This window comes from Oncorhynchus kisutch, linkage group LG10 (genome assembly GCF_002021735.2).
Source record: "Oncorhynchus kisutch isolate 150728-3 linkage group LG10, Okis_V2, whole genome shotgun sequence".
Classification (NCBI taxonomy): domain Eukaryota; kingdom Metazoa; phylum Chordata; class Actinopteri; order Salmoniformes; family Salmonidae; genus Oncorhynchus; species Oncorhynchus kisutch.
The window spans coordinates 38974675-39001328 of record NC_034183.2 but is presented as its reverse complement, the minus strand read 5'-3'; the positions used below and the strand labels follow the sequence as shown (position 1 = coordinate 39001328).

Below are 26654 nucleotides of genomic sequence, written 5' to 3'. Positions count from 1 at the left end.
GCTGTGTGTGTGTGCATGCTGTGTGCGTTTTGTCGTGTCTGACACCTCTGTGGCTGTTTTCCTCTCTGTGTTATAAAACTGCCGTCTCAGTCTGGCCGTGTAGACTGTGGTACCATGGAGACAGACCCGTCCTGTTTATCCATGCAGCTCTAGTAGTAATTCCACAACAGGAAGTCTCAGTAAATAGGCCTTCTCAATGATTCCCTCAGTGTTTTCTGACTCCCATCTTACTGTACCTGGCTGAGAATGTGTACTAATTACTGCATGTGCGCATTTACTGTCTACATCACTGTCCACTGCTTTACTGAGAACATTTTTGATTTAAAATAATGTGTGTGTTGGTGGGATTTCTCTGCATATCATGATGACCCTTACGGAAAAACCACATGGATTTCACATGTAAACACGTGGAGTGTTCCAAAAACACTTCATATTATTTCTATTACCCCATCCACCACCTCCCCTCTTCAGATTACAGCTCTTCTACTACGTATACAGTACGTAGTAGACCAAGGAGCTGGCGGATAATAGGAGGCTTTTTACAGCAACAAGGATGAGGCTGCATGAGTTGGATATACAGTAGCAGTCAAACGTTTGGACACACCTACTCATTCAAGGGTTTTCCTTTATTTTTACTATTTTCTACGTTGTAGAATAAGAGAGAAGACATCAACACTATAAAATAACACATGGAATCATGTAGTAACCAAAAACGTGTTAAACAAATCAAAATATAATTTTATATTTGAGATTCTTCAAAGTAGCCACCCTTTGCCTTGATGACAGCTTTGCACACTCTTGGCATTCTCTCAACCAGCTTCATGAGGTAGTCACCTGGAATCCATTTCAATTAACAGGTGTGCCTTTTTAAAAGTTAATTGTGAAATTTCTTTCCTTCTTAGTGTGTTTGAGCCAATCAGTTGTGTTGTGACAAGGTAGGGGTGGTATACAGAAGATTTGTATTTGGTAAAAGACCAAGTCCAGATTATGGCAAGATTAGCTCATATTATCAAAGAGAAATGACAGTCCATCATTACTTTAAGACATGAAGGTCAGTCAATGTGGAACAAAGAACTTTGAAAGTTTCTTCATTTGCAGTCGCAAAAACCATCAAGAGCAATGATGAAACTGGCTCTCATGAGGGCCGCCACAGGAAAAGGAAGACCCAGAGTTACCTCTGCTGCAGAGGATAAGTTCATTAGAGTTACCAGCCTCAGAAATTGCAGCCCAAATAAATGCTTCACATCTCAACATCAACTGTTCAGAGGAGACTGTGAATCAGGCCTTCATGGTAGAATTGCTGCAAAGAAACCACTACTAAAGGACACCAATAAGAAGAAGAGACTTGCTTGGGGCAAGAAACACGAGCAACAGATATTAGACCGATGGAAATCTGTCCTTTTGGTCTGATAAGTCCAAATTTTTGATTTTTGGTTCCAACCACCGTGTCTGTAAGATGCAGAGTAGGTGAACGGATGATCTCCACATTTGTGGTTCCCACCATGAAGCATGGAGGAGGAGGTGTGATGGTTTGGGTGCTTTGCTCATAACACTGTCAGTGATTTATTTAGAATACCAAGGCACACTTAACCAGCATGGCTACCATAGCATTCTGCAGCGATACGCAATCCCATCTTATTTGTGCTTAGTGGGACTATCTTTTGTTTTGACCAAGAAGGATAGTGTTGGAGTGCTGCATCAGATTACCTGGCGTCCACAATCACCTGACCGCAACCCAATTGAGATGGTTTGGGATAAATTGGACCGCAGAGTGAAGTAAAAGCAGCCAACAAGTGCTCAGCATGTGGGAACTCCTTCAAGACTGTTGGAAAAGCATTCCAGGGGAAGCTGGTTGAGAGAATGCTAATAGTGTGCAAAGCTGTCATCAAGGCAAAGGGTGGCTATTTGAAGAATCTCAAATATACAATATTTTTGATTTAACACTTTTTTTGGTTACTACATGATTCCATACGTGTTATTTCATAGTTTGTCTTCACTATTATTCTACAATGTAGAAAATAGTTTTAAAAAATGAAGATAAACCCTGAAATGAATAGGTGTGTCCAAACTTTTGACTGGTACTGTATATAGCATTCTGTTGGTGGCAAAAAATGTTTAGAATCATTTAAATTGAAAAACTCAGTGTTGAATCAAGTGCTGTTTTTATTATCAGTTCATAAACCATGTGCTCTGGAATCGGTACATCGAAAATGTCTTCCCATTTATTTAGCAGTTTCATTGTTGTCCTCAAATTAATGTGGTATATTTTCCTATTTATGCCAAATATTTTCAGCCAATTTGTATCTTTGGCAGACAACCAAGTTCCCAACCTTCTCCCTCTTCCACTTGCTTCCTCAGTTCTGTGGTAACGTTGCAGTCGGTTGGTTATAAATTTGGATTGAGCAGACATTCCCATATATTTTCAATAGCTGCTATGTGACATAACTCCATTGTTTCTATTCATAATATCATTAATACACTTTTTTTATACCGTAAAGAATATTTTTGTTACTCATCAGTATATTTGAGTTTAACAATAACATTTGTTCTATCTTCTCTCGAGGATAAAACTGAAATTGTAACCAGCTTTGTTAAAGGGCGATTACTTTAAACAAAATTACATTTTCAATTAGTCGGGAATGAGAAGTTGTAATCTGTATGAAGGCCATGTTTGAACAAAGGATGAGCCTTAATTAATTAATAATCTACTGGAGAACCATTTTGGGTTTAAGTATAACTTCTGTGTGAGTGAAGCTTTTAGTGAGAGGTTTAAAGCTTTAATATTTAATCATTTTATCCCCCCCCAAACTCATAGTCATTATATAAATAGGCACGTTTAACTTTGTGTGGTTTAACATTCCAAATAAAATGAAATATCTTTTGCTCATACGATTTAAAAAACGAGTCATCTGGAGTAGGCAGCGCCATTAGTAAGTAAGTAAACTGTGATAGGACCAACGAGTTAATCAATGTGATTTTTACAGAGACAAGTATTTACCTCTCCATGTTTGCAGAATCTTGTCTATTTCCACAAACTTCCTACTAAAATTTGTGGTAAATTCATTCATATTTTGGGAGATAGGAATACCAAGTATGCCTACTTCACCATCCGCCCATTTTATTGGTAAACTACAAAGTAGCGTAGACACTTTAACGACCCAATATGTAATATAGTAAACTTGTCATAATTAGGTTTTAATCCAAAGAGGCAAGAAAAGTGATCAAGATCTTCAATGAGACTCTGCAGGGGTCCAGATTGCGGATTTAGGATTGACACTTTTATAGCTAGCATTTCAATGCCCATAATAAATAGAAAAAGCTCAATACTTTGAGAAGTAACCATTATTTACACCGGAGTTTGCTGTACGTAACTTTAACCCGTTGTATTAGAGAATCACCTAAATTAAAGTAATCCAGGCATTTATATTTAAATTATAGTCGTACTTTATCAAACGCCTTTTCAAAATCTGCTATGAAGATCAGGTCTGGTATCTTTGATGTTTCATAATGTTAAATTGTTTCAAGTAATTGTCATATATTATCTCCAATATATCGTCCACATAAAAAAAAACCTGTCTGATCAGGATGAACAATATCTGGTAAAACCTTTTTTAGTCCATGTAATATGCATTTCGCCAGGATTTTCGCATCACAACATTGAACATTTAAGAGGCCTCCTGTTTTTTTTAAATGGACTGGATCTTTATACTTACCACCTGAGTCCTGTTACAGTAGTAATGAAATCAGACCTTCTTGTTGAGTACCTGAAAGTCTACCATTTGTATAAGAGTAATTAAAACATGCTAATAACGGATCTTTGAGTACATCAAAAAAAAGGTCTGATATACCTCTACTGGTATACGGTCAATCTCAGGTTCTCCCCAATAAGAGGTGGGTGTGGAGTCAGGCGCAGGAGAGAGCGAATGTAAAGGAAGGGCATTCATTTTACAAGCCCAAAGAACAGGACCACAACAACCTGTTCAACAGAACACACGAAACCGCAACCCAAACAAATGACAGTAAACGAAACAATCCCGCACAAAACCAAGAGGGTAGGGCGAGATTAAAATACCCAACTAATTAACCAATATGGGACACAGGTGAACGACAAGACAGACAAAACCAAATGAAAAGGAAAAAGGATCGGTGACAGGCGACGACGAGCGCCGCCCGAACAGGGAGAGGAGCCACATTTTATTGCTTCAAAAAGTTCCTCTGTAAATTGGCCTTCACACAGGTCTTTCTGTAAATTTGTTAATTGTACATGTATTATTATTATTAGGAAATAAGTCCTTACAGTTGACATCATTCAGTGGAAATGGAAGAGATTGAAAAGAAAACAGATGCGTAAAATATTTTGCTTCCTCTTTCAACATAGAATTTGGTGAATCAAAGGATGACTCCGATCATTTGTAACGAGTTTCCGTAAATTATTTTTGGTAGCATTTCTACGTTGAAGATTCAATGTAGTGCATTTAAATGTTAAAAATCCATCCAATTCGCTTTATTGATCTTCTTGAATAAGTACCTCCCATTCTTTTTGTTTTTCCTCTAACCTATTTTGTACCTTTTATAGGACAGTTGTCATTACCATCTACCTGCGCTGTTACTTACTCTATTTCCATTATTAGTCTAATCTCTTTTGACCACAACCACTTTGGTTTTAATGAGTATAGTATTGGATGGCCTCTAAAAGTACATTTTAAAAGTGTCCCATACAATAAGGGGATCTGCTGTACCTATGTTGTGCAGAAAAAAAGTAAATTATGAATTATTTTGTCTTAGTTAAGAACAAATTGTCATCCAATAGGTTTTGATTCAATTTCTAAGTAAATTCTGTAAGAGTTATATGGAGGCCAATTAGATGGTCTGATCACATTCGGTCTCCTATTAATACTTTTTTTTTAAATGTTTGATGCCAGCATGAATGAGACCAGGAAGTAACTAAGATGTCCAGATTGATCAAAACACGTTTTATGTGATTACGTGATGTTATGTGAAGTTAATGTGATAACATGTGACATGTAAAGCAACATGTGATAATATGAAACTATACATGTGAAAACGTGATCACGTGAAGTGTTCCTAAAACACATTTTCACATGACTTCACATGTGAAATCATGTGATTTTCCACATGTGAAATCATGTGGTTTATCTGTAAGGGGAAGTCCATAGCCCTTCAGTCATTCCCCAATCCCCATGTTTCATGAGCTAAACAGACTTAACTTGACATTGCCCACTGTCTTTGCTCAGTGCTAGGGAAAGAGTCTTGTTTGCTCTCTCCTGGCACTCTCTCAATGTCATTTTTCTTAGTCTCTCTTGTTACTGTCTTTCAGTCAATTCATGTCCCCGAATGATCTCCCTCCTACTTCTTGACTCTTCACTCACTTCCTGACTCTCTACTATTCTCACACTTGCTCCCTCTATATCGCTCCCCATTTCCATGGTGTATCCCCCCCATCAAGACTGTTGTTAAGGCGGGATGATTCAGCTGCATCATGGGGGAAGGATGTACTGTATAAGTCACACAGAGGTCATTGGGATCACTTCCTGGTTGTTTTTGCAGAACAGAGACAATACAGTACTTAATACTTACTGGAAATGATGGTTTCTACTGTACACTGTTTCTCCTCATCCTCACTTCTCTGAAATGAGAGCATAGGTTGAGCTATAATTCTGGTCCAGAGTTTTTCCTGGTCAGGTCACATATTAAGCTAAAACTGTCAACCCCCCCCCCCACCCCCCCCCTTTCACTGTCAGGTTGGCATCCACCATTTTGCATTAATGTATACATTCCAGTGGCAATTGAACTGTTGTTCCCTACTCAGGCTCCCAGAGCTGATTTAACCATGGATGTTTCATGTTTCCGTCACATCCACGTCAATGTACTCCATGACCATTCTGAGCCATTCAGCAGAGGCTCACACATCGGACTCTACCAATCATAGCCAGGCTTCCTGGTTGTGGTGTAATCCTGACCCCTCAAAGCTCATAATTTAATCCCTGCAGTAAGGGATTTTGCTTTTGATTGTGTATATCAGCCAACGTTTGATAAATAGTTCCTTCTTCTATCTCTCTAGTCAGAAAACAGGAATCGTTGGAGTGATGGGAATGATGGATGGAGGAAATGGGACAAAACACTCTCTTTTCCTTTTTCTCGCTCTCTCTCTCGTTCTCTCTCTCGCTCTCTCTCTCGCTTCTGTGTAAGGGAGTAGTGGTAGTGAAAGCCATGTGTTTCAGATGCCCTACAGTATAGTGCCTTAGCCTCAGTAACCTTATGTAATTCTTTCATAAGATTACTTATCACTAATACCGCAAACACTGGGCCCAGCACAGCCTGCTGTGTGTGTCCTGTTGTTTTCATCAGAGGTCAGCCCTGAGGTGTGTTTTGATCTTCTGTTAATCTCTGAGAGGTTGTTTTGGTCACTGTACCGGGTCCGCAGAGAGGAAGTGTTACCCACTCTGTCAATTTCGGTCATACAGTACAATTTCAAAGTTAAAGGGCTTGTCTTTTTGGAAATTGAGCTCCAATTTTACTGCTGGCAATGTCCTAAACATTACCCTGCCATAGAGGACAGGCCTTCTGACACACACACGCGCGCGCACACACACACACACATATTCACACATTACTGTGTCCTCCTCAGGCCCTATCCAGATCACATGCATCAGTGGCCCCAGGCTGGTTTCCTCAATCAGGTGGTGTGTTTTAATTATTTATCTTCTCTGAACTCTGATTGGCGGTCTTTCATGTGTGTGCATGTGTTTGTGAGAGTTTCAGAAGACCTCTGCCCTCCTCTCTGCTGAGCCTCCTGCAGCGAGGAGTAACAGAGGTCACCACTCGTTTCCCCCTCTTCCCCGTCGTCTCCCACTTGCTGCCTGGGAAAACCTTGAGACTTTTTAGAAGATATCTCTCCCGGGAATGTTTGTCAAGATCCCTCTCTCTTTTCCTCAAACCCCTATCAGTGGCGGAAAAAGTACTCAACTGTCATACTTGAGTAAAAGTAAAGATACATTAATATAAAATTACTAGTAAAAGTGAAAGTCACCAAGTGAATTTTACTTCTGTAAAAGTCTAAAAGTATTCCGTTTTAAATATACTTGTATCAAAAGTAGATGTAATTGCAAAAGTAAAAGTAGAAATAATTTCAAATTACTTCTATTAGGCAGTCCAAACGGCAGAATTGTATTGTTTTTTTTTTAGTTTACAGATAGTCAAGGGCACACTCCAACACTCAGACATAATTTACAAATGAAGCATGTGTGGTTAGTGAATCTGCCAGATAAGAGGCAGTAGGGATGACCAGGGATGTTCTCTTGATAAGTGTGTGAATTGAACCATTTTCCTTTCCTGCTAAGCATTCAAAATGTAACGAGTACTTTTGGGTGTTCTGAAAAATGTATGGAGTAAAAAGTACATTAAAAAGTAAAAGTTGTCAAAAATATAAATAGTAAAGTAAAGTATTGCTTTAAAGTATTTTTCCGTAGGTACTTTACACCACTGACCTCATACCCTGATTGGATTAGCAACATCTATGTCATCATTTCTTTATTTTTTCCAGTTTGTATCAGTTAGGCCTATAGTTTCACGATGTGTCACTATCCTGTCCATGACTGATGAAACCAATGATTGGCATTCCGTAAAAAAATGTGTCAGTGTAATATAATCCTGATTGTCATCCATGCTCATGCTCTTTGTCATGGGTTAGGCCATCTACGTATTCTAGTCTAGACTTTTGTCAAGACCTTGAAACTTTTAGATTTAGATCAACTTTTATTTCACAAAGGAACATATTCATTTGTGGTGTCAGTGAGTTGCACATACAAGGACAGGCAGGTGCTCAGGCTTCTGTTCTGTACCTGGCCTGTAGGTGCAAAGTATTAAAGATAATAAATCCCATTTAGGAGACACTTTTATCCAAAGCAACTTGCAGGATCGAACCCTCAACCCTTGGTGTTGCAAGCGCCCTATTCTACCGACTGAGCCACAAAGGACCTGTAGAAAACATGTAGTAATTGTGTTACTAACATTGTTGTCTCTGTGTTGTGTTGCAGCTTTGATGTGGAGAATGGCCCTTCAGCCAGCTGTAGTCCGTTGGACCCCTCGGCCTCTCCCGGGTCAGGCCTGGTTCTACACACCAATTTCCCCGGACACAACCAACGCAGAGAGTCCTTCCTGTACCGCTCAGACAGCGACTACGACCTCTCACCCAAGTCCATGTCCCGCAACTCATCCATTGCATCTGAACTGTATGTTTTCACGCACGCACCACACATACATGTACACACACACATACAGATACACACACACACACACCATGAAGTGATCTGAATATGTGTTCCATTGTGTTTGATCCATGTCCCCTGGTACAGAGCTACATCACATGACACCTGTTTCTATGGAAACTACTACCACTAATAGTGATGAGTGGAAAAAGTGCTCCAAAAGAGGCTAATTTGTAACCCGAAATGACCAAATATAATGACAGATTCAGCCGATGATAGAAAAATCTTAAAGACCGTATTACTCCAGAAACAGAGCAGTTGAAAGAAGTGGAAAGTCCTTTAACAAGGAACATCCAGTGTTTGACCTAACAACATTACATTCCAGTAGAACAAGTGTTACTTACTTCCTCTGTTACCTAAGTGAATTCTGGGGATATTTAGTCACTTCAGAGTGTAACTGGTTCTTATTGCTTAACGTCTTTATGTGACAAAGTCCTATTTTGGCACTGATGTACCAATGGGCCTATCATGCAAAAGGCCATTTGAGCTCTGATCTGATTGTGATTTGCCTGTGGAGTCGGTCGGTCGCAAGATGCCTATTTGGTCTCCATGGCTGAACTACAGGCACAGTTTAGGGAATTGGGACTTTCGTCACTCGCCCAGACTTGGCCCAGTAACTAACTTGACACATACTTTCATAATGACTACCTCCTTAGATGTGGTTTAAAGTAACATTCCTGCCCCTGGTGTTGAACCAATGGACTGATGGATCCCATTCATCCTGATATGTGTTCATGGTACAGTTATAAATGCTTTCTTAATTATGTTTACGATGTGTTGCTGACATGTTTTTGTTTGTTTTTACAGACATGGTGATGACTTGATAGTAACGCCTTTTGCTCAGGTAATTATATTCTAATCCCACCACATCTGTCCTTTTCCTCAATTCTGTACTGTAGCACAGCTACATTCAGACCACTTTGAGAAACCCAGCCCAGTGACTCGGTACTGTCCTGTGTGCTATTCAAAATGGATGAATGTGTTCTCTTTCGCTCCAGGTCCTCGCAAGCCTTCGAAGTGTAAGAAACAACTTCACAGTCCTGACCAATGTCCAATGTGCTTCCAACAAGTAAGCTTCTGGCCTTATTGGTGATCTGACTGATTCATTTAGACCACACTAACCACAATATCAACTGGTATATGTAAGGGATAATCAATGAGGGGCTATGCGTTCTATGGACAATAATGCATGACGTGGTGCTAACCTAGCAGCGCGGCGCTCACCCTTCGACGGAGTTGCATTATTTCCAGAGAACACATAGAGTTGATTATCTCGCTTATCCCACTGCTATAATTTTACACTTTTGCTACTAGACGTGTTCATTTGCCGGTAGATATGTGTTCAACATCCACTGAAGTAGCTAGCAAGTTTACCAGATAGCTACAGTAGTTGTGGAGGTAACCAAACAAACAGGCTTGCCAGCTACTTATTGACTCAAGACATTTCAGCTTTTCATTTTTTATTCATTTGCAAACATTTCTAAAAACATAATTTCACATTGACATCACGGGGTATTGTGTGTAGGCCAGTGACACAAAATCTCAGTTTAATCCATTTTAAATTCAGGCTGTAAGATAACAAAATGTGGAAAAAGTCAAGGGGGGTGAATACTTTCTGAAGGCTCTGTATTGTGGGGATATTGTTCCATATTAATGGATTGGAGAGTTTTGTTGATGTGGGTTGGTTCCTGTTTTTTGACATCTGGAAGACATCAGATTTAATGAATTCATTAATACAATTCAATCCATTAAAAGTGCAATCTGGGATTTGTACATCCATTTTTGTACTTTTAAATTATTCATATGAGGCCATTGATTCTTTAAAATTGTAACTTAGAAATGCCTCATGATTAACGGTCTTACCCAATCAGAACCCAAAATATACGCTTTTTTTATTTCATTGTTTGTAAACAATGTAATCGTAAACAAACCCTATATAGCTTCAAAAGCTGGTTAAAACTATCATTTTGATATAAATGATAGTCAGTCCTTGCATCTAGGTATTTGAGAGTGGTTACATTTCTCCTGTCCCATTCCTCAGCTGTTTACCAAATAAAGACGGACTATCTCATAATAATGACATACTATCTCATAATTATGACTTACTATCTCATAATACCGACTTACTATCTCATACCTCCTAATCAGATTTCTTTATTTTGGTGGCAGGAACGGGCTTCCATAGATCTGGGAGGAAATAACAATCAATCAATCAAATCTATTTATAAAGCTCTTTTAACATCTGCAGATGTGAATCATAGCATAAAACCCAAAACAGCAAGCAATGCAGATGTAGAAGCACTGTGGCTAGGAAAAACTCCTTAAAAAGGCAGGAGCCTAGGAATAAACCAAGAGAGAGGCCAGTCCTCTTCTGGCTGTGTCGGGTGGAGATTATAAGAGTACATGGCCATTAAGGCCAGATTGTTCTTCAAGATGTTCAAACATTCATAGATGACCAGCAGGGTCAAATAATAAATAACAGAAAAGAATGTACATGTGCTGTAGCTTGTATCTTCATCCACAAGAGGACAGTATCCAACTATTCAACCCAGCTGCTGGCAATTTTTGAAGACCGCTTGGTGTGAGATTTGCTATTGTGAATTTTATTGCCTCCTGGCACAACCCCTGGACAAGATTACATTTAAAGTATGCTAATTAAAAAATATATATTTATTATACGTTTTTTAATATATATGTTTTTACACTTTATTTAAACAGTAAGGAAATTAGATGGGGAGACAGTGGGAAGGTTGGACGTAGGGATTGATCCCTGTTCTTGGGTGGGGAGTGGGGAGTTAGGAGGGGAGTTATGTGGCATGTTAACACTTCACCAATGCTTTGCACAGAAAATACTCATATTAGTGGTTGATGGCAGTAGGTAAACAAAGCATAGATTGCAGTCTATCCTTGTCCATAGGCTGCTTTCAAGGTAAGGATGTACATTTGTAATTTGGGCAAACTATCTCTTTAAAATAGGTCTGGAGGAAAATCCTGCTTGCTCTCCATAAGGGCTGGCCACCCCTCATATATTCGGAGTTCCAATTGAGGATTTACCCGGGTGTTTTACCCAAAAGACTCAGACTTTCCATCTACGTAGACTGGCACCTGTGTCTCACTGGGCCATGGCTCTGGCAGACCTGCCCTGACTTGGGGCCAAGCCCCTGGGTACTTTTCAGCTCTCATTTACATAACAATGGCCAACTGTGAACTTTAGCACCTTCTTACAAAGCAATTGTCTTGATTGATGCAGACAGATGGAAACACAATTACACTAGAGCTCACGTTAACCTAAAACACCGGTGACCAACTGGTGTGAGCGTCTCAGTGGAAAAGAAACCAGAGTTTTGCTCTGTGTTTGAAAATGTTTTGTTATAATTATTCATTTCTCCAAATCACCCAACCAAGATAAATCTAATGATCAATCTTCAGGTAGTTGAGGCCTACTAGTTGAAGGTCCTTGCCATCATCTTACTCTACATAGACAAAATATGATGTGTTTATGAGTTGTGAGTCACCCTACCACCTTTGCCTAGCATGTTCACAGTACAGAAATGTCAAAACATGATATTTGATTACTATCCAATGCTTATTTGTATGACTTATTCAACACTGTCCATGAATGGCTGCAAACATACATAGCCTCATTTCAATTCATTTTCTAAGACACAAGTAGGCATAGCAGATATGTAATGACAAGAAGCTGCAATGTGGGGAATCGTAGGTGGCTCATTTCAGCTAGTTTTATTTGGTTCTTGATACCATGTCTTGTTTTGACTGATACTAATATATCTAAAATTAGCTAGCTACGGTGCTATTCGAAAAATATCCAGACCCCTTGACTTTTTCCACATTTTGTTACATTACAGCCTTATTCTAAAATGGATTAAATAAATACAAATCCTCAGCAATCTACATACAGTAATGAGAAAGCAAAAACTGTTTTTTATTTATTTTAGCAAATCTATTAAAAATTAAAAACAAATACCTTATTTACATAAGTACTCAGACCCTTTGCAATGAGACTCGAAATCTTGCTCAGGTGCATCCTGTTTCCATTGATCATCCTTCAGATGTTTCTACAACTGTGGTAAATTCTATTAATTAGACATGATTTGGAAAGGCACACACATGTCTATATAAGGTCCCACAGTTGACAGTGCATGTCAAAGCAAAAACCAAGCCATGAGGTCAAAGGAATTGTCCGTAGAGCTCCGAGACAGGATTGTGTCGAAGCACAGTTCTAGGGAAAGGTACCAAAACATTTCTGCAGCATTGAAGGTCCCCAAGGACACAGTGGCCTCCATCATTCTTAAATGAAAGAAGTTTGAAATCACCAAGACTCCCGCTAGAGCTTGCCGCCTGGCCAAACTGAGCAATCGGGGGAGAAGGGCCTTGGTCACGGATGTAGCGTCATGCCCAAGAAGACTCGAGGCTGTAATCGCTAGCAAAGGTGCTTCAACAAAGTACTGAGTAAAGGGTCTGAATACTTATGCAAATGTAATACCAAAGTTTTTAGTTTTTAATAAATTCGCAAAAAAAAAAAGTGTTTACTTTGTTATTCAAATCAAAAATTTAATAGAATTGTATTGGTCAAATACATGGTTAGCATAGTGCTAGCTGTTCGGGAGGTCCGTGGGGCGACGCACAATTGGCCTAGCGTCGTCCGGGTTAGGAGGGTTTGGCCGGTAAGGGATATCCTTGTCTCATCGCGCACTAGCGACTCCTGTGGCGGGCTGGGCGCAGTGCACGCTAACCAGCTCGCCAGGTGCACGGTGTTTCCTCCGACACATTGGGTGCGGCTGGCTTCCGGGTTGGATGCGCGCTGTGTTAAGAAGCAGTGCGGCTTGGTTGGGTTGTGTTTCGGGGGACGCATGGCTTTCGACCTTCGTCTCTCCCGAGTCCGTACGGGAGTTGTAGCGATGAGACAAGATAGTAACTACTAACAATTGGATACCACGAAATTGGGGAGAAAAGGGGGTATTTAAAAAATTAAATTAAATTAAAAAATACATGGTTAGCAGATGTTTAATGCAAGTGTAGCGAAATGCTTGTGCTTCTAGTTCCGACAGTGCAGTAATATCAACAAGTAATTTAACAATTCCACAACAACTACATGTTGGAGTGGTATGCAAACTGCTGTTGGTCTATGGTGGCAGGTAAGGTGGTGATTTGATCATTGACTAGTCTCTCAAAGCACTTCATGATGACAGAAGTGAGTGCTACGGGGCGATAGTCATTTAGTTCAGTCTTTGCCGCCTTTGGTACAGGAACAATGGTAGCCATCTTGAAGTAGGGACACCAGACTGGGATAGGGAGCGATTGAATATGTCCGTAAACACACCAGACAGCTGGTCTGTGCATGCTCTGAGAACTAGGCTAGTCATGCCATCTCGTCCAGCAGACTTGCGAGGGTTAACATGTTTAAATGTCTTGTGGCACTGTATTATCCTCAAAGCGGGCAAATATTCACACGGCTGTGACTATAATCAAAGAGATTATATTTGCCTGTAGACCCTGCCACATACGTCTCGTGTCTGAGCCGTTGAATTGCGACTCCACTTCATCCCTATACCGACATTTAGCTTGTTTGATTGCCTTGTGGAGGGAATAAGTACACTGTTTATATTTGGCCATATTCCCCGACATCTTGCCATGGTTGAATGTGCTTTCATTTTTGCGCGAATGCCTCCATCTATCCACGATTTCTGTTTAGGGTAGGTTTTAATAGTCACAGTGCGTACAACATTTCCAATGCACTTCCTTATAAACTCACTCACCCAGTCAGCGTATAAATAAATGTTATTCTCTGAGGCTTCCAGGAACATTTCCCAGTCCGTGTGATCAAAACAATCTTGAAGCGTGGATTCCGATTGGTCAGACCAGTGTTGATTGGTTCTAGTCATGGGTACATCCTGTTTGGAATATTACTAACAATGGAATATTACTAAATATGGCGCCAGAGGAGATGGCCACCGTTATACGGTCTCCTAACCCAATTGTGCTATTTTGTGGGAGTTTTTTTTGTCAATTATTTTGTACATAATGTTTCTGCAACCATATCTTATGGCAGAAAAAAGCTTCTAGTTATCAGGACAGCGATCACTCACCTCTGATTAGACAAATATTTTGTCAACAACAACAACAGCGACAGCAAGCAGGACTCACACAATATTCTCCAAACACCCCACAGGGCAGACATCCCAATTATTCGCAAAAGGAAGCGACGCAGAGGAAGAAGAGCCGGATGCCTCGCCTGGACCTGCATAAGGCAACTAGGAAAGCTGCCGTTACCATCTATTACTCGCCAACGCGCAATCATTGGACAATAAACTAGATGAGGTATGATCACGAATATCCTACCAACTGGACATCAAAACTGTAATATCCTATGTTTCACGGAATCGTGGCTGAATAACGACATGGATATTCAGCTAGTGGGATACACGCTGCACGGGCAGGATAGAACAGCACACTGCCCCCCCCCCCCCGTCTTACCGGAGTCTGTGCATATTTGTAAAAAACAGCTGGTGCACGAAATCTAAGGAAGTCTCTAGATTTTGCTTGCCTGAAGTAGAGTATATTGTGATAAATTGCAGGCCACACTACTTGACTAGAGAGTTCACAGCTATACCTTTTGTGGCTGTGTATTTACCACCACAGACAGATGCCGGCTCTCAGACCACACTCAGCCAGCTGTATAAGGAAATAAGCAAGCAGGTAACCACTCACCCAGAGGCGGCGCTCCTAGTGGCCAGAGACTTAAATCAGTTCTACCAAATCTCTATCAACATATTAAATGTGCAACCAGAGGGAAAATAATTCTAGATCACGTGTACTCCACACAGAGACGTGTACAAAGCTCTCCCTTGCCCTCCATTTGGTAAATCCGACCACAACTATAATCTGATTCCTGCTTACAAGCAAAAATTTAAGCAGGGATCACCAGTGACTCGGTCTATAAAAAAGTGGTCAGATGAAGCAGATGCTAAACTACAGGACTGTTTTGCTATCACAGACTGGAACATGTTCCGGGATTCTTCCGATGACATTGAGGAATACACCACATCAGTCACTGGCTTTATCAATAAGTGCAACCAGAAGCCATGTATTACAGGCAACATTCGCACTGAGCTAAAGGGTAGAGCTGCTGCTTTCAAGATGCGGGACTCTAACCCAGAAGCTTACAAGAAATTCTGCTATGCCCTGCGACGAACCATCAAACAGGCAAAGCGTCAGGGCTAAGATTGAATCATACTACACCGGCTCCGACACTCGTTGGATGTGGTAGGGCTTGCAAACTATTACAGACTACAAAGGGAAGCACAGCCGCGAGCTGCCCAGTGATACGAGCCTACCAGACGAGCTAAATCACTTCTATACTCGCTTCGAGGCAAGCAACACTGAGGCATGCATGAGAGCATCAGCTGTTCTGGACGACTGTGTGATCACGCTCTCCGTAGCCGACGTGAGTAAGACCTTTAAACAGGTCAACATTCACAAGGCTGTGGAGCCAGATGGATTACCAGGACGTGTGCTCCGGACATGTGCTGCCACCATAATCCCAGAAATCCTAGACCCACTCCAATTTGCATACCGCCCAAACAGATCCACAGATGATGCAATCTCTATTGCACTCCACACGGCCCTTTCCCACCTGGACAAAAGGAACACCTATGTGAGAATGCTATTCATTGACTACAGCTTAGCGTTCAACACCATAGTACCCTCAAAGCTCATCACTAAGCTAAGGAACCTGGGACTTAAACACCTCTCTCTGCAACTGGATCCTGGACTTCCTGACGGGCCGCCCCCAGGTGGTGAGGGTAGGTAGCAACACATCTGCCACGCTGATCCTCAACACTGGAGCTCCCCAGGGGTGCGTGCTCAGTCCCCTCCTGTACTCCCTGTTCACCCACCAGGCATGGCCAGGCACGACTCCAAAACCATAATTAAGTTTGCTGACGACACAACAGTGGTAGGCCTGATCACCGACAATGACGAGACAGCCTATAGGGAGCAGGTCAGAGACCTGGCCGGGTGGTGCCAGAATAACAACTTATCCCTCAACGTAACCAAGACTAAGGAGATAATTGTGGACTACAGGAAAATGAGCACCGAGCACGTCCCCATTCTCATCGTTGGGGCTGTAGTGGAGCAGGTTGAGAGCTTCAAATTTCTTGGTGTCCACATCACCAACAAACTAGAATGGTCCAAACACACCAAGACAGTCGTGAAGAAGGCACGACAAAGCCGATTCCCCCTCAGGAAACTAAAAAGATTTGGCATGGGTCTGAGTTCCTCAAAAGGTTCTACAGCTGCAACATCGAGAGCATCCTGACCAGTTGCATCACTGCCTGGTACTGCAATTGCTCAGGCTCCAACCGCAAGGCACTTCAGAGGGTAGTGCGTACGGCCCAGTACATCACTGGGGCAAAGCTGCCTGCCATCCAGGACCTCTACACCAGGTGGTGTCAGAGGAAGGCCCTGCAAATTATCTCAGACCGCAGCCACCCCAGTCATAGACTGTTCTCTCTACTACCGCATGGCAAGCGGTACCGGAGTGCCAAGTCTAGGACAAAAAGGCTTCTCAACAGTTTTTACCCCCAAGCCATAAGACTCCTGAACAGGTAACCGGACTATTTGTATTGTGTGCCCCCCCCCAACCCCTCTGTTACGCTGCTGCTACTCTCTGTTTATCTTATATGCATAGTCACTTTAACTATACATTCATGTACATACTACCTCAATTGGCCCGACTAACCGGTGTCTGTATATAGCCTTGCTACAGTTTTTTTTTCAAATGTCTTTCTACTGTTGTTTTTATTTCTATACTTATCTACACACACACACACACACACACACACACACACACACACACACACACACACACACACACACACACACACACACACACACACACACACACACGGGGTCAAGGGGTCTGAATACTTTCCGAAGGCACTGTTGCTATCCACTAACTGTAACAATGTATTTGAGAGACAGCAAATGCTAATTCATTTATGTTTTCAATATACATAGGAGACTTCATGTATATGTAGTTTACATGTTGTCAACAATCTAAGCCAACCCTGTCTGTTTTGTTGCTAAACAACCAACCCGTCTATAGTTTATCCTACTAATGCCAATCACCAACCGCTAAGGTATAGAAACTAGAGAATAGAGTTATATTCAGCTTAACCTATGTTCTCAACACGCCAATTTATGTATACCATGTATATCCGGGTTGCATCTGATTTACACGGTCCAACTTCACACGAGAACTAACACTCAGTGCGCACATGTGTTCCAAAAATATGTCAGACATTGGATAAATTTAAAAAAATATTTCTTCTGCTGTGAGTGATGGGAACAATTGTCCTCAGTGACAATTATTTGAATAAGGTGATGACTAAAGTGTTTTATTAGGAATGTTCAAATTTGACTTCTGTTTGTGGCCGTCTATGGAAATTGTCTTTCTGGGCAGGGCGTCAGTTAAACTGCAGTATCGAAGCAAAGTTGTAGGAGCAGTCTAAACCGTGCTTCTTTACCAGAACCCTGGCCCCTTGTCACCAACCCTCAGAGGGCTGATAACAACCAGATGAATCAGTTTTTCAGGGCAATTGGAATGAGAGCCTGTGACGCGACTTCTGCTTTTGAACGTTAACAAGGCAACACTCCATCTTAACTCCTCCTCCACATTTATTGGATTGGTTGAACAGAACAAGATAACCTTCCCCGACAGTTTTTTCCCCCCCATGTCAGCACCAGAAAGAGAGAAACGATGCTCAGGCATTTCTTTCACACCTGCTACATTAGGTACCAATAACCAAATTGATTTAAGGCAGCATTTTGCAATAGAGACGGGAGTAACAGCAGCCTAATTTGTTGACAACATTGTGTAATGTGCAAGAAAACAGCACTCGTGCTGCTCTTTTTACAGTTTTATAAACTTATTGGAGGACGTACGTTCTTTCTCTCCATTCAGCCGCTTCGGCTCCCCTCTAATCTTGAGGGGCATTTCTTTAAACGCGCATCTAATCCCCAACATCTCTTAAACAACTAGACCAATCATATGATGCAATGTGGCTCGGTTCACAGTGCTGTGGCAGGTCAGGACAATGATAGAGGTTCCACTCGTGATGTTAAATTCGAGGCGCAGATGCGCCGATTTCAAAGCTATTTGGAGTCACAGTTGAAAAGCTAACTCACTGACTATACAATGGACTAATTAGATAAATAAAAGCAGTACTTTTCAGTGCGTGATATATAATATGTGTGGCATGTGAGCATGAGAAGAGGGTCAAATGTGTGCGTCTCATGCCCAATGCATGAGAGATGGCAGCTCGAGAGGGGTCTAGCTGCAGATATCATCTAACAGGCCCTGTATCTCTCAGGCCCCTGTCCAAAGCCAGGACTGTCACTTCCGGGCCTGACACATGAAGTTTAAGATTCTTTTTCCTGTTTACCACAGAGAGGATAGCATCCAAACTACTGACAACGGACTTTAGGTCAAAACTAATACACAATGAACGTATGAACGGTACACAGTGTCCTTCGGCCCCGCTTGCCGAGCACTGATTTCCCACAGTTCAGTTAACCAGTGTTGCCAATTTAGTGACTTTGTCGCTATATATAGCGAGTATTCAGACCCCTCTAGCGACACATTTTTTAAAAAGTCGACTAGTGATAAACCTAGCAACTTTTTCTGGTGTTATTGAACACTTTTGGAGAATGATGTGAAAGCACGTATCGTTCTTACTCTTCTCAACGAGCAGTGAGTGTTGCCGCGGGCCCCAACCCCGTCCCAAAGCACTCACAGGTGGCCCAGTCCTCTCGCAATAGTCCCCCAGCTGCAGTCAGAGCAGGAGATGTTCACCCCTCCCGTCCAAACTGCAAATTAATTGCGCATGCGGGAAGCCGCCGCTGGCTGATCCCGCCCTGGCTTACATTCAGGGCGGGATGTAAATGTAAAATGTTCTTTGCCTAAAATAAATGACTGCTCAAAAATAAATCGCTGCATTTGACACACACAGCCTCAGTCACTTACTCACCTTGTCCACAGTGTGTGTTCCTCTCTGTGACATAAACTAAACATCTAGCTGGCTAGCTCAACATGTCTCATTCCAAACTGTACATTCAAAAATACAGAAAGGAGTGGGAATCAAACCCTGAATTCAAAGGCTGGTTGAAGCCGTCTATTGGAGATGAGACACGGACATACTGCCTGTATTGTAAGGCTGATTTCTACACCAAACTTAGTGATGTAAAAAAACACATGACAACTCAAAAAACATACTCAAAAGGCAAAGCCTTATAACAGCTCCACCCAAAACAAGCTGCCATTTATGGTTAAAAAAATTGACTGCAAAAAAGGCTGAGGCCACCATGGCATTAGCTATTGTAACAGTTGTTAAAGTACTATGTGAATTTCACCAGGTTCATATATTAATATGTCATGTTGTTATTATGCATGCCTGCATCCTGGGAGTAGGGGAGTGTGTTCTTCCGTTCTGCCCTGCGTGCTTCTGCTCAAATCATTTTGATGCTATATGAGAGGTTGGCACGCTTTGTCTGTTGGCTTCAGAAAAGTGGGATTCTTTTAAGTACAAAGTCATTACACACAGTGTTTTGTTCATGAATAATGATGTATATTTAGAGGTTACTCATAAGTGGATGGTATTGTTAAGATGCACTTGTAATTGTACTTTTTTAGGATGATATCAACAATGTGGTTAATAGGTATTAGCAGGCTATTGTATGTGTGAACGATGGCTAGCTCCTCGAATGATCCCAGTCCCTCCTATTGTGCATCTGTTGTAGAAAGAGGCAACGATTCTCAGAACATATGTGGCTCTACAAATGTTTTATTTCCTTTTGGATGCAGATGCAGGATGCAGAGAGTGAGTTCTGCTTGATTAAAACTACCTGATCTCCAAAGTCCACGTCTATAGACTCAATCAACCACACACAGCGCAGAGTTTCAGCGGTGCAGTACAGCACCGGTTACACTATCGCTGAACACAGTTCCGTGCAGGCATGTGATCACATTGGAGAAGCACGTAGAGCTGCTTTCTCAGACTCCACTGCTGCTACCCACTTCAAAATGCACAGGACAAAGTGCACAGAAATGGTTAATGGTGTTCTAGCACCATAGTTACTGAAAAGGTTGGTTGCAGATGTGGGTGACCAGCGTTTCAGCCTCCTCGATGAGTCCACGGATGTAATTGTTTCTAAGTACCTGGTGGTTGTGATAAGGTACTTTAGCGACACCAAGCAGACAATTGTATCAACATTTCTGGGCCTTGTTGAGTTGGAGGGAGGAGATGCCAAATCTATAGCCCGTGCTGTTGTGGCTTTCCTCGAGAAGTGTTGTCTTAAAAAGGAGAAACTCCTGGGGATAGGGACTGACAATTCCTCCGTTATGACGGGGATTAACAATGGGGTCCATAAAGTGCTGAAGGAGGAGTATTCCCTCAAATATCTGGTTCTTAATCGCTGTGTGTGCCACAGTTCACTCTCTGCAGCTTGCTCATTTGTAGTTCTAAACATATTTAGGGTCTTTTTTACTTACTTTTTGTCTCTCCCATGATGTTATTCCTCTCTCCTACAGCGTCCATCACAATTACATGCACATGGTCAATTATGCAAATTATGTGATGACGTCATTTAGCGACTTTTAGGACAGCCAATAGCTACTTTCCTTACTGAGGAGTTGGCAACACTGCAGTTAACGTTACGGCGAGTGAAGTAGCTAGCTAGATGGCTAGGACACCTGTACGCAGTGTCCTTCACCCCCGCCTACCAAGCAATGTTTTCGCGCAATTCTTTTAACGTATCCAACGCATCAACGGATTCCACGCAAATGTTAAGCTAAAACATTGCACATTAACTATGCTATAATGATGACATAGCCTCAACGAAAACTCTGATAATACTTTTATTATCCATAATATTAAAATTGTCAGTTAATAAACACAAGCATTATGATCCCTGCAACAAAGAGTGCAAGCTGTATTCCTATACTAACATTCATTCAGCCATTTTCATTCAACACCGAAAACTCATCCCACCAGTACAGTAGGTAGCAGTATAGTCATAATATTGAGGGGTTGTGGTGTTGGAGGGGGGTTTAGAGATGAAGGGTCTGATAGATGATGTCTACAGTTGAACTCGATTCGGCAGCCCTGCAACCCACTCTCACTGCCTACCTGTCTCACTGGAACCGTCTCGCTGCATGGGAACATTTTCACAGTTCGACACGTCGTTCATCCTCAGGCAGAACAAATGATCTTAGAACACGGAACTTAGAATGCATGTCTTATTATTCTGCCAGGTTTCAATGAGACCTCGGATTCCTTCTCTCCCTTGTGTTTTTCTCAACTAAGTTTAATAATAACGCCGGGGAGAGAGGAAAGAGATGGTACGCTGCACCGCAGAATGTAAACCGCCAGGTTTTTATTTTTCCAAACGGGACAATCTGTTTGCAGTCTTTTGTCAAGCGGGTTTAGCTGTGGGATGGTTCGAAAAATTTACAAAAACAACCCTATTACCACCGACACAGAGAATATTGGTTCTAATCAAAACATCAGCTTCAAAACAAAATTCTAAAATCTCATTTACTCAAATTCATTTGTGGACTTAAGTAATACTTAATGTACATCAACATTGAATTTGACCTGATGTGGACTGTCATTATGTGAGTGATTAGGTTGTGCGTGCTAAGTCATATCTGCCGTTAGTCTGTCTGGTACGTCTGAAACGTAATGTGCACATGACAGGCTATGCGTGAGTCACTTACTAGGGAGTACATCCAGTCACATCCTTCTCTTGAATGACTCCACTCGGAACTGGGGTGTAAGCTTCAGTCGGAAAGATTTAGTGTAGGGCATCCTTCCTCCTGCACCCTAGATATCACCCTGTTATTGTCTGTCTCTAGCACGCTGTCCCTGGGTCTGTCTCTAGCACGCTGTAAGATACTGGAACGCAAGCTCTCCTATTAAAACGCTTGTGTTGAATAGCCTGCCTCATTGAAAACCCAAAGGCTCCATGACCTACATTAATCTCTCTCTCTCTCACACTCTCTCTCTCTCTCGCTCTCTCCTTTTCACACACGCGCGCACTCACACACACACACTCTCGCAGACACACTTCACACACGTAGGTAAACACAATTGCAGGCACACACACGCTCATACACACACACACACACACACACACACACACTCAGTGTGGATCAGGCAGATGGGCTTTCAGCTTGTTGAATGAAAAGGTTGAACGCAATTCACATTTTATTCCTCATTTGCCTGGTCCCTTTTTCAAGCTCATTCTCTCTCGGTCTCTCATTCTCTCTGTTTCTCCCCACCTGTCTCTTGCTCTTGCTCTCGATCTCTCTCGCTCTCTATCATTTTCTCTCTCACACAATCGCTTTCTTTCAGTGTTTCTTTTTTAATCCTCACAGACATTCTTATGCTCCTCTGTCCGTCTTCCTCTGTTTCTCCTCATGTAGAGGCACTTAACCGATATTGGCTTAGCAGATGTGGTTGGCCATTACACAATGTAACGATCCTGATGTAGGCCTATCAACATTTACTTCATATCCATACTGATAATGTTATTGCATTTTTTTTCTCTTTCCTCAGGAGGTCGCCTGTGGCCACTCAGCCTCCCATCACCAGAGTCTGTTTGCCAGGTAAGACCAAAATGCACTGCTCTCTCCTACAATGCGTCTTCTGTCCCCAAAAAAAGTGATATTGGTTTGTCTGTCCATCTGTTTGCCACTGAGTCACTGACCGTTGTTTGAATCAGCCTAAGTCTTAAAACACTGTCTCAATGTCAAGACGGTTTTTCTGGTCTCTGGTCTCTCCTGTCTTTCTCTCTCTTTCTCCTTCTTTCCCTCTCTCTTCTCTCGACCCTGTCCCTCCCTGTCATCGGTTCAGATACATCCCCCTCCCCACCCCCAGCCTGTATTTAGTCTGTATTTATCACTGCTCTGATGGGAAGTTTCAGAAAACCTCTTACTCTCACCACTCTATCCCAATGTCTTTATCTTCTCACTGAAAATACAACAATGTGAATCTTGCTCATTAGAAATGTACTGGACCCATTATTAGGGAGTTGAGACAATGGTGTGTGCGTGATTGGGAACTCCTTACTGTGTCCTTGAGCTTAATGCTCTCAGCCTACACTACGTCACTAGCTATCAAGCTGTGTATATGGGTGATAGTGTGAGTAGCACAGGCTGCAATAACAACAAGGCCTTTTGTCACACACACACACACACTTGAATGGTGAGACAAGAGAGATAGAGGAGCTCTCCGAAATGTTGATTAAACATAGCAGGATAAGTGTGAGATTTCGTTAGTGGTTAGCGTCACAATGAAGGAGTCTGGGATGCCATTGAGTCTCCTGCTACAGACAGTCATAACACAGGGAGCTTACTTTCATGCCTCTCATTCCTCTCACTGTGTGTTATCCTAAACACTTCCAGTCATTGGACTTACAATACAAGGAATGCAAGGACAGAGGAGTCCACTTTATCGTTGGCCCGGTCGATTTACGGGATTAATAACATTGACTTCATCATTCTGGTTAACCTGTATTACAGAAGTACGCCCTTTTATTGCATCTGTCTCATTTTGAAGAGGTTTGACTACTGTGCCTAGTTCCCAGAGAAAGAGAAGACAGATTGAAATAGAGAAGAGCAAGTGCGTGATGTGAGAGTGCATGTGCGCCCATAGGAGTAGGCCTACATTTGCATTTCTGTATGTGCAAGTGCGCAGTGTGTACGTGTTTTTGTAGATGTATGTTGTGTGTGTGTGTATGTGTGTGTGAGAGAGTGCATGTGCGTCCATATGAGTAGGCCTACATTTGCATTTCTGTATGTGCAAATGCACAGTGTATAGGTGTTTTTGTGTGTTTAGAGTGGAGTCCTGCACTAGTGTGTTTGTGTATCAGAGTGTGTGTGTTCAAGCGGGTGTGTGTATATGAGCGGGTGTGGGTGTGTTGCTGTGGGAAGGGAGGTGTTCCTGTGTGACAGTGGTGCGGGGCCCTGATTGACGTCAGCACGCCTGCATGTGGCTTTTGTTGACTTCCTGTCAGCACAGATGGACAGACCAGCACTTCCAGAATCTGGAGAGGGAGGGCTCATCAGGTCCTGAGTGTGTGTGTGTGTGTGTGGGGGGGGGGTCCAATAAGCAGATTACTCTACCTATTGAGTAAATCCATCCAGGGTCGTGCGCTGTCAGTCTGATACTTGATGTGTTTTCCTATCAGTAGTTTTAGTCTCCTCAGAGAGCTGCACACACTAGTGCACACACTAGTGCAGGAGTAATTGACTGCAGTGCTGAAGGGTTGGACATTTTGATTGGAGATGTTTTGCCTTCATTGAGCTCATTGTGAATGATCAGATAGACAGACTGCACTCAGCCAATCCTCCAATAATACATTTTTCCTCACTTGCTTAGGTTAGCTTAGGTCATATCTAGACACAAAGCTGGTGGATGAGACATCCACATATTGTAGCTGAATGCTTTGACTGTGTTGTCGGTTACCTTCTGCATAGCTACTCTGCATGAAGCCACCAGGAACATGACACCGCCCTCTATTCATCACTCCCTCGAGAGCGAATTATACGGTGCCGTTTTCTTTCTCCACAGGACCTATAGTACGGTATGTGTGCACAACATTTTGGGATGGGCCTAGTAAAAACATGTCATTTAATGTTTTTTTTAGTTTTTTTAAGTATTACTTTTTAATTTGGCATGAATACAACCAGTCATGATGTTTTCGTCTTATTGTCGAACAAATCACTTCCAACAGTAGGCTACCTGCGTATTTTTCGCCGAATAATTGCCATTGTCCAAAAAGTGCACTGTGCACTCGAGTCATTTGATGAATGGAAAGAAACACCTGTTACGAAACACCCCAAAATGTAATGAAATTGGGTGATTGTCATTGGGTCTACACTCTTGTAAGAAGTTATTAAATTCATTGATGCGTCTTGCTGACATAATTACCTTTTTTTGCAGAAAGAAAAATTGGGACACCTGAAAAGGGGCTGAAATACAGGACTGTCCCAGGATGACAAGTGCAGACACATGAAAAAAAAAATACAAAATGGAAACCATGAAACAGTGACGGGGGTGTTCGTTTAATTTGGAATACGCTTTTAATCTTGATATTTACCACTGTAGCAGCACAAATTGCATTGCATTTTAAACAAATAGGACAATTTGTTGACCCCCACTAAAGTTGGACTTTGTTACATTTAGGGGGGTTCATATCTGACAACAACCCCCTGGGCCCCCCTTAATTTGCACTCTGACTCCCTCACCTCTATCCCATTCCAGATCCTCTTTTCTTCCCATGCTCTGAGAGGTTGAATTCCCTGTTCCACCTGTACCCCCCCCCCTCCATCCCCTCTATGACAGTGGGTGATGTAACTCTACACCCGCCCCTGGCTTTTTCTGTCTCGCCCTGGAGACAATGAGACAGAGGGAAAGAGTGATTCCTGTCCCATCCTCCCTCTGTCTGCTCCCCCTCTCTTTACGGGCCGGCGGAGGAGAGGAAACGGAGGGCAGGAAGAGGGGAGCAGATTGATCCTGTTATTGGCCTGTTGTCCCTGCCGTAAAGGAATGCGCTGGACGGACTAACATAACCCAGGAGGTGTTTTTGTGTCTGGCAGGCAGGGAGGCTGTGTGTGTGTGTGTGTTGCCACTGTGTTTGCTCACTCAGCGGACTGGGGGAAAAATAGGATGCAGTCAGACAAAGGGCCATTGTCTCTATGCCCACACCGCACAAACACGTAGGCGCTGGTAGAAACACACACACACAAGATTAAACACACACACACACTGGTCTGCGGTCTGCACACTCGCAGTTCACGCAATGTCATGGCACGAGCCGTGATAAGTGTTAGGGACAGGGCCTCATCATCTGTTCTGTTATTGTTGTGTATGTTGTACAGCACGGGAGAGAATGGAAAAATCCACAAGACTGTATACTATATCTTGTACAGTAGAGAATGGAAATAACCACACACAGACTCCATAAGGTTATCAGGACCTATTGTTCTTATCACAGTGAGGACCAGCACAGCGGGGACTGTTGTCATAACGTCCCACCGGGACACTAAGTGACACGCGCCATGTAGCGCACACCGCAGCGGCAGGCCATGCAGGGAATTGGAAAAACCCAAGTGCCGTTTCTCACGGTGGCCGTGATGATGGACAGATAGAGGAGAGAGATAGAGGAGAGCGATTGTCACTAATCACAGATGACTATCAGAACAGGTTGGGGATGTCTGCCGGCTTCCTCGATTCCTGTGCATTTCTCACCAGAGGAATGTTGCTGTTCTGTTGCTGTGAT

The 26654-nt window shown here is 42.3% G+C and overlaps 1 protein-coding gene across 2 annotated transcripts in view; it reads left to right on the top strand.

Annotated features, from left to right (window-relative positions):
- pde4ba (phosphodiesterase 4B, cAMP-specific a) overlaps window positions 1–26654 on the top strand; it is a 166715-nt gene that overhangs the window by 86769 nt on the left and 53292 nt on the right. For both annotated transcript variants that reach the window (XM_031833639.1, XM_020492939.2), the window contains exons 2-5: window positions 8058–8252; window positions 9096–9132; window positions 9287–9357; window positions 22928–22977. In XM_031833639.1, coding sequence (XP_031689499.1) covers window positions 8058–8252; window positions 9096–9132; window positions 9287–9357; window positions 22928–22977 — 353 coding nt within the window. The remainder of the gene's footprint in view (window positions 1–8057; window positions 8253–9095; window positions 9133–9286; window positions 9358–22927; window positions 22978–26654) is intronic.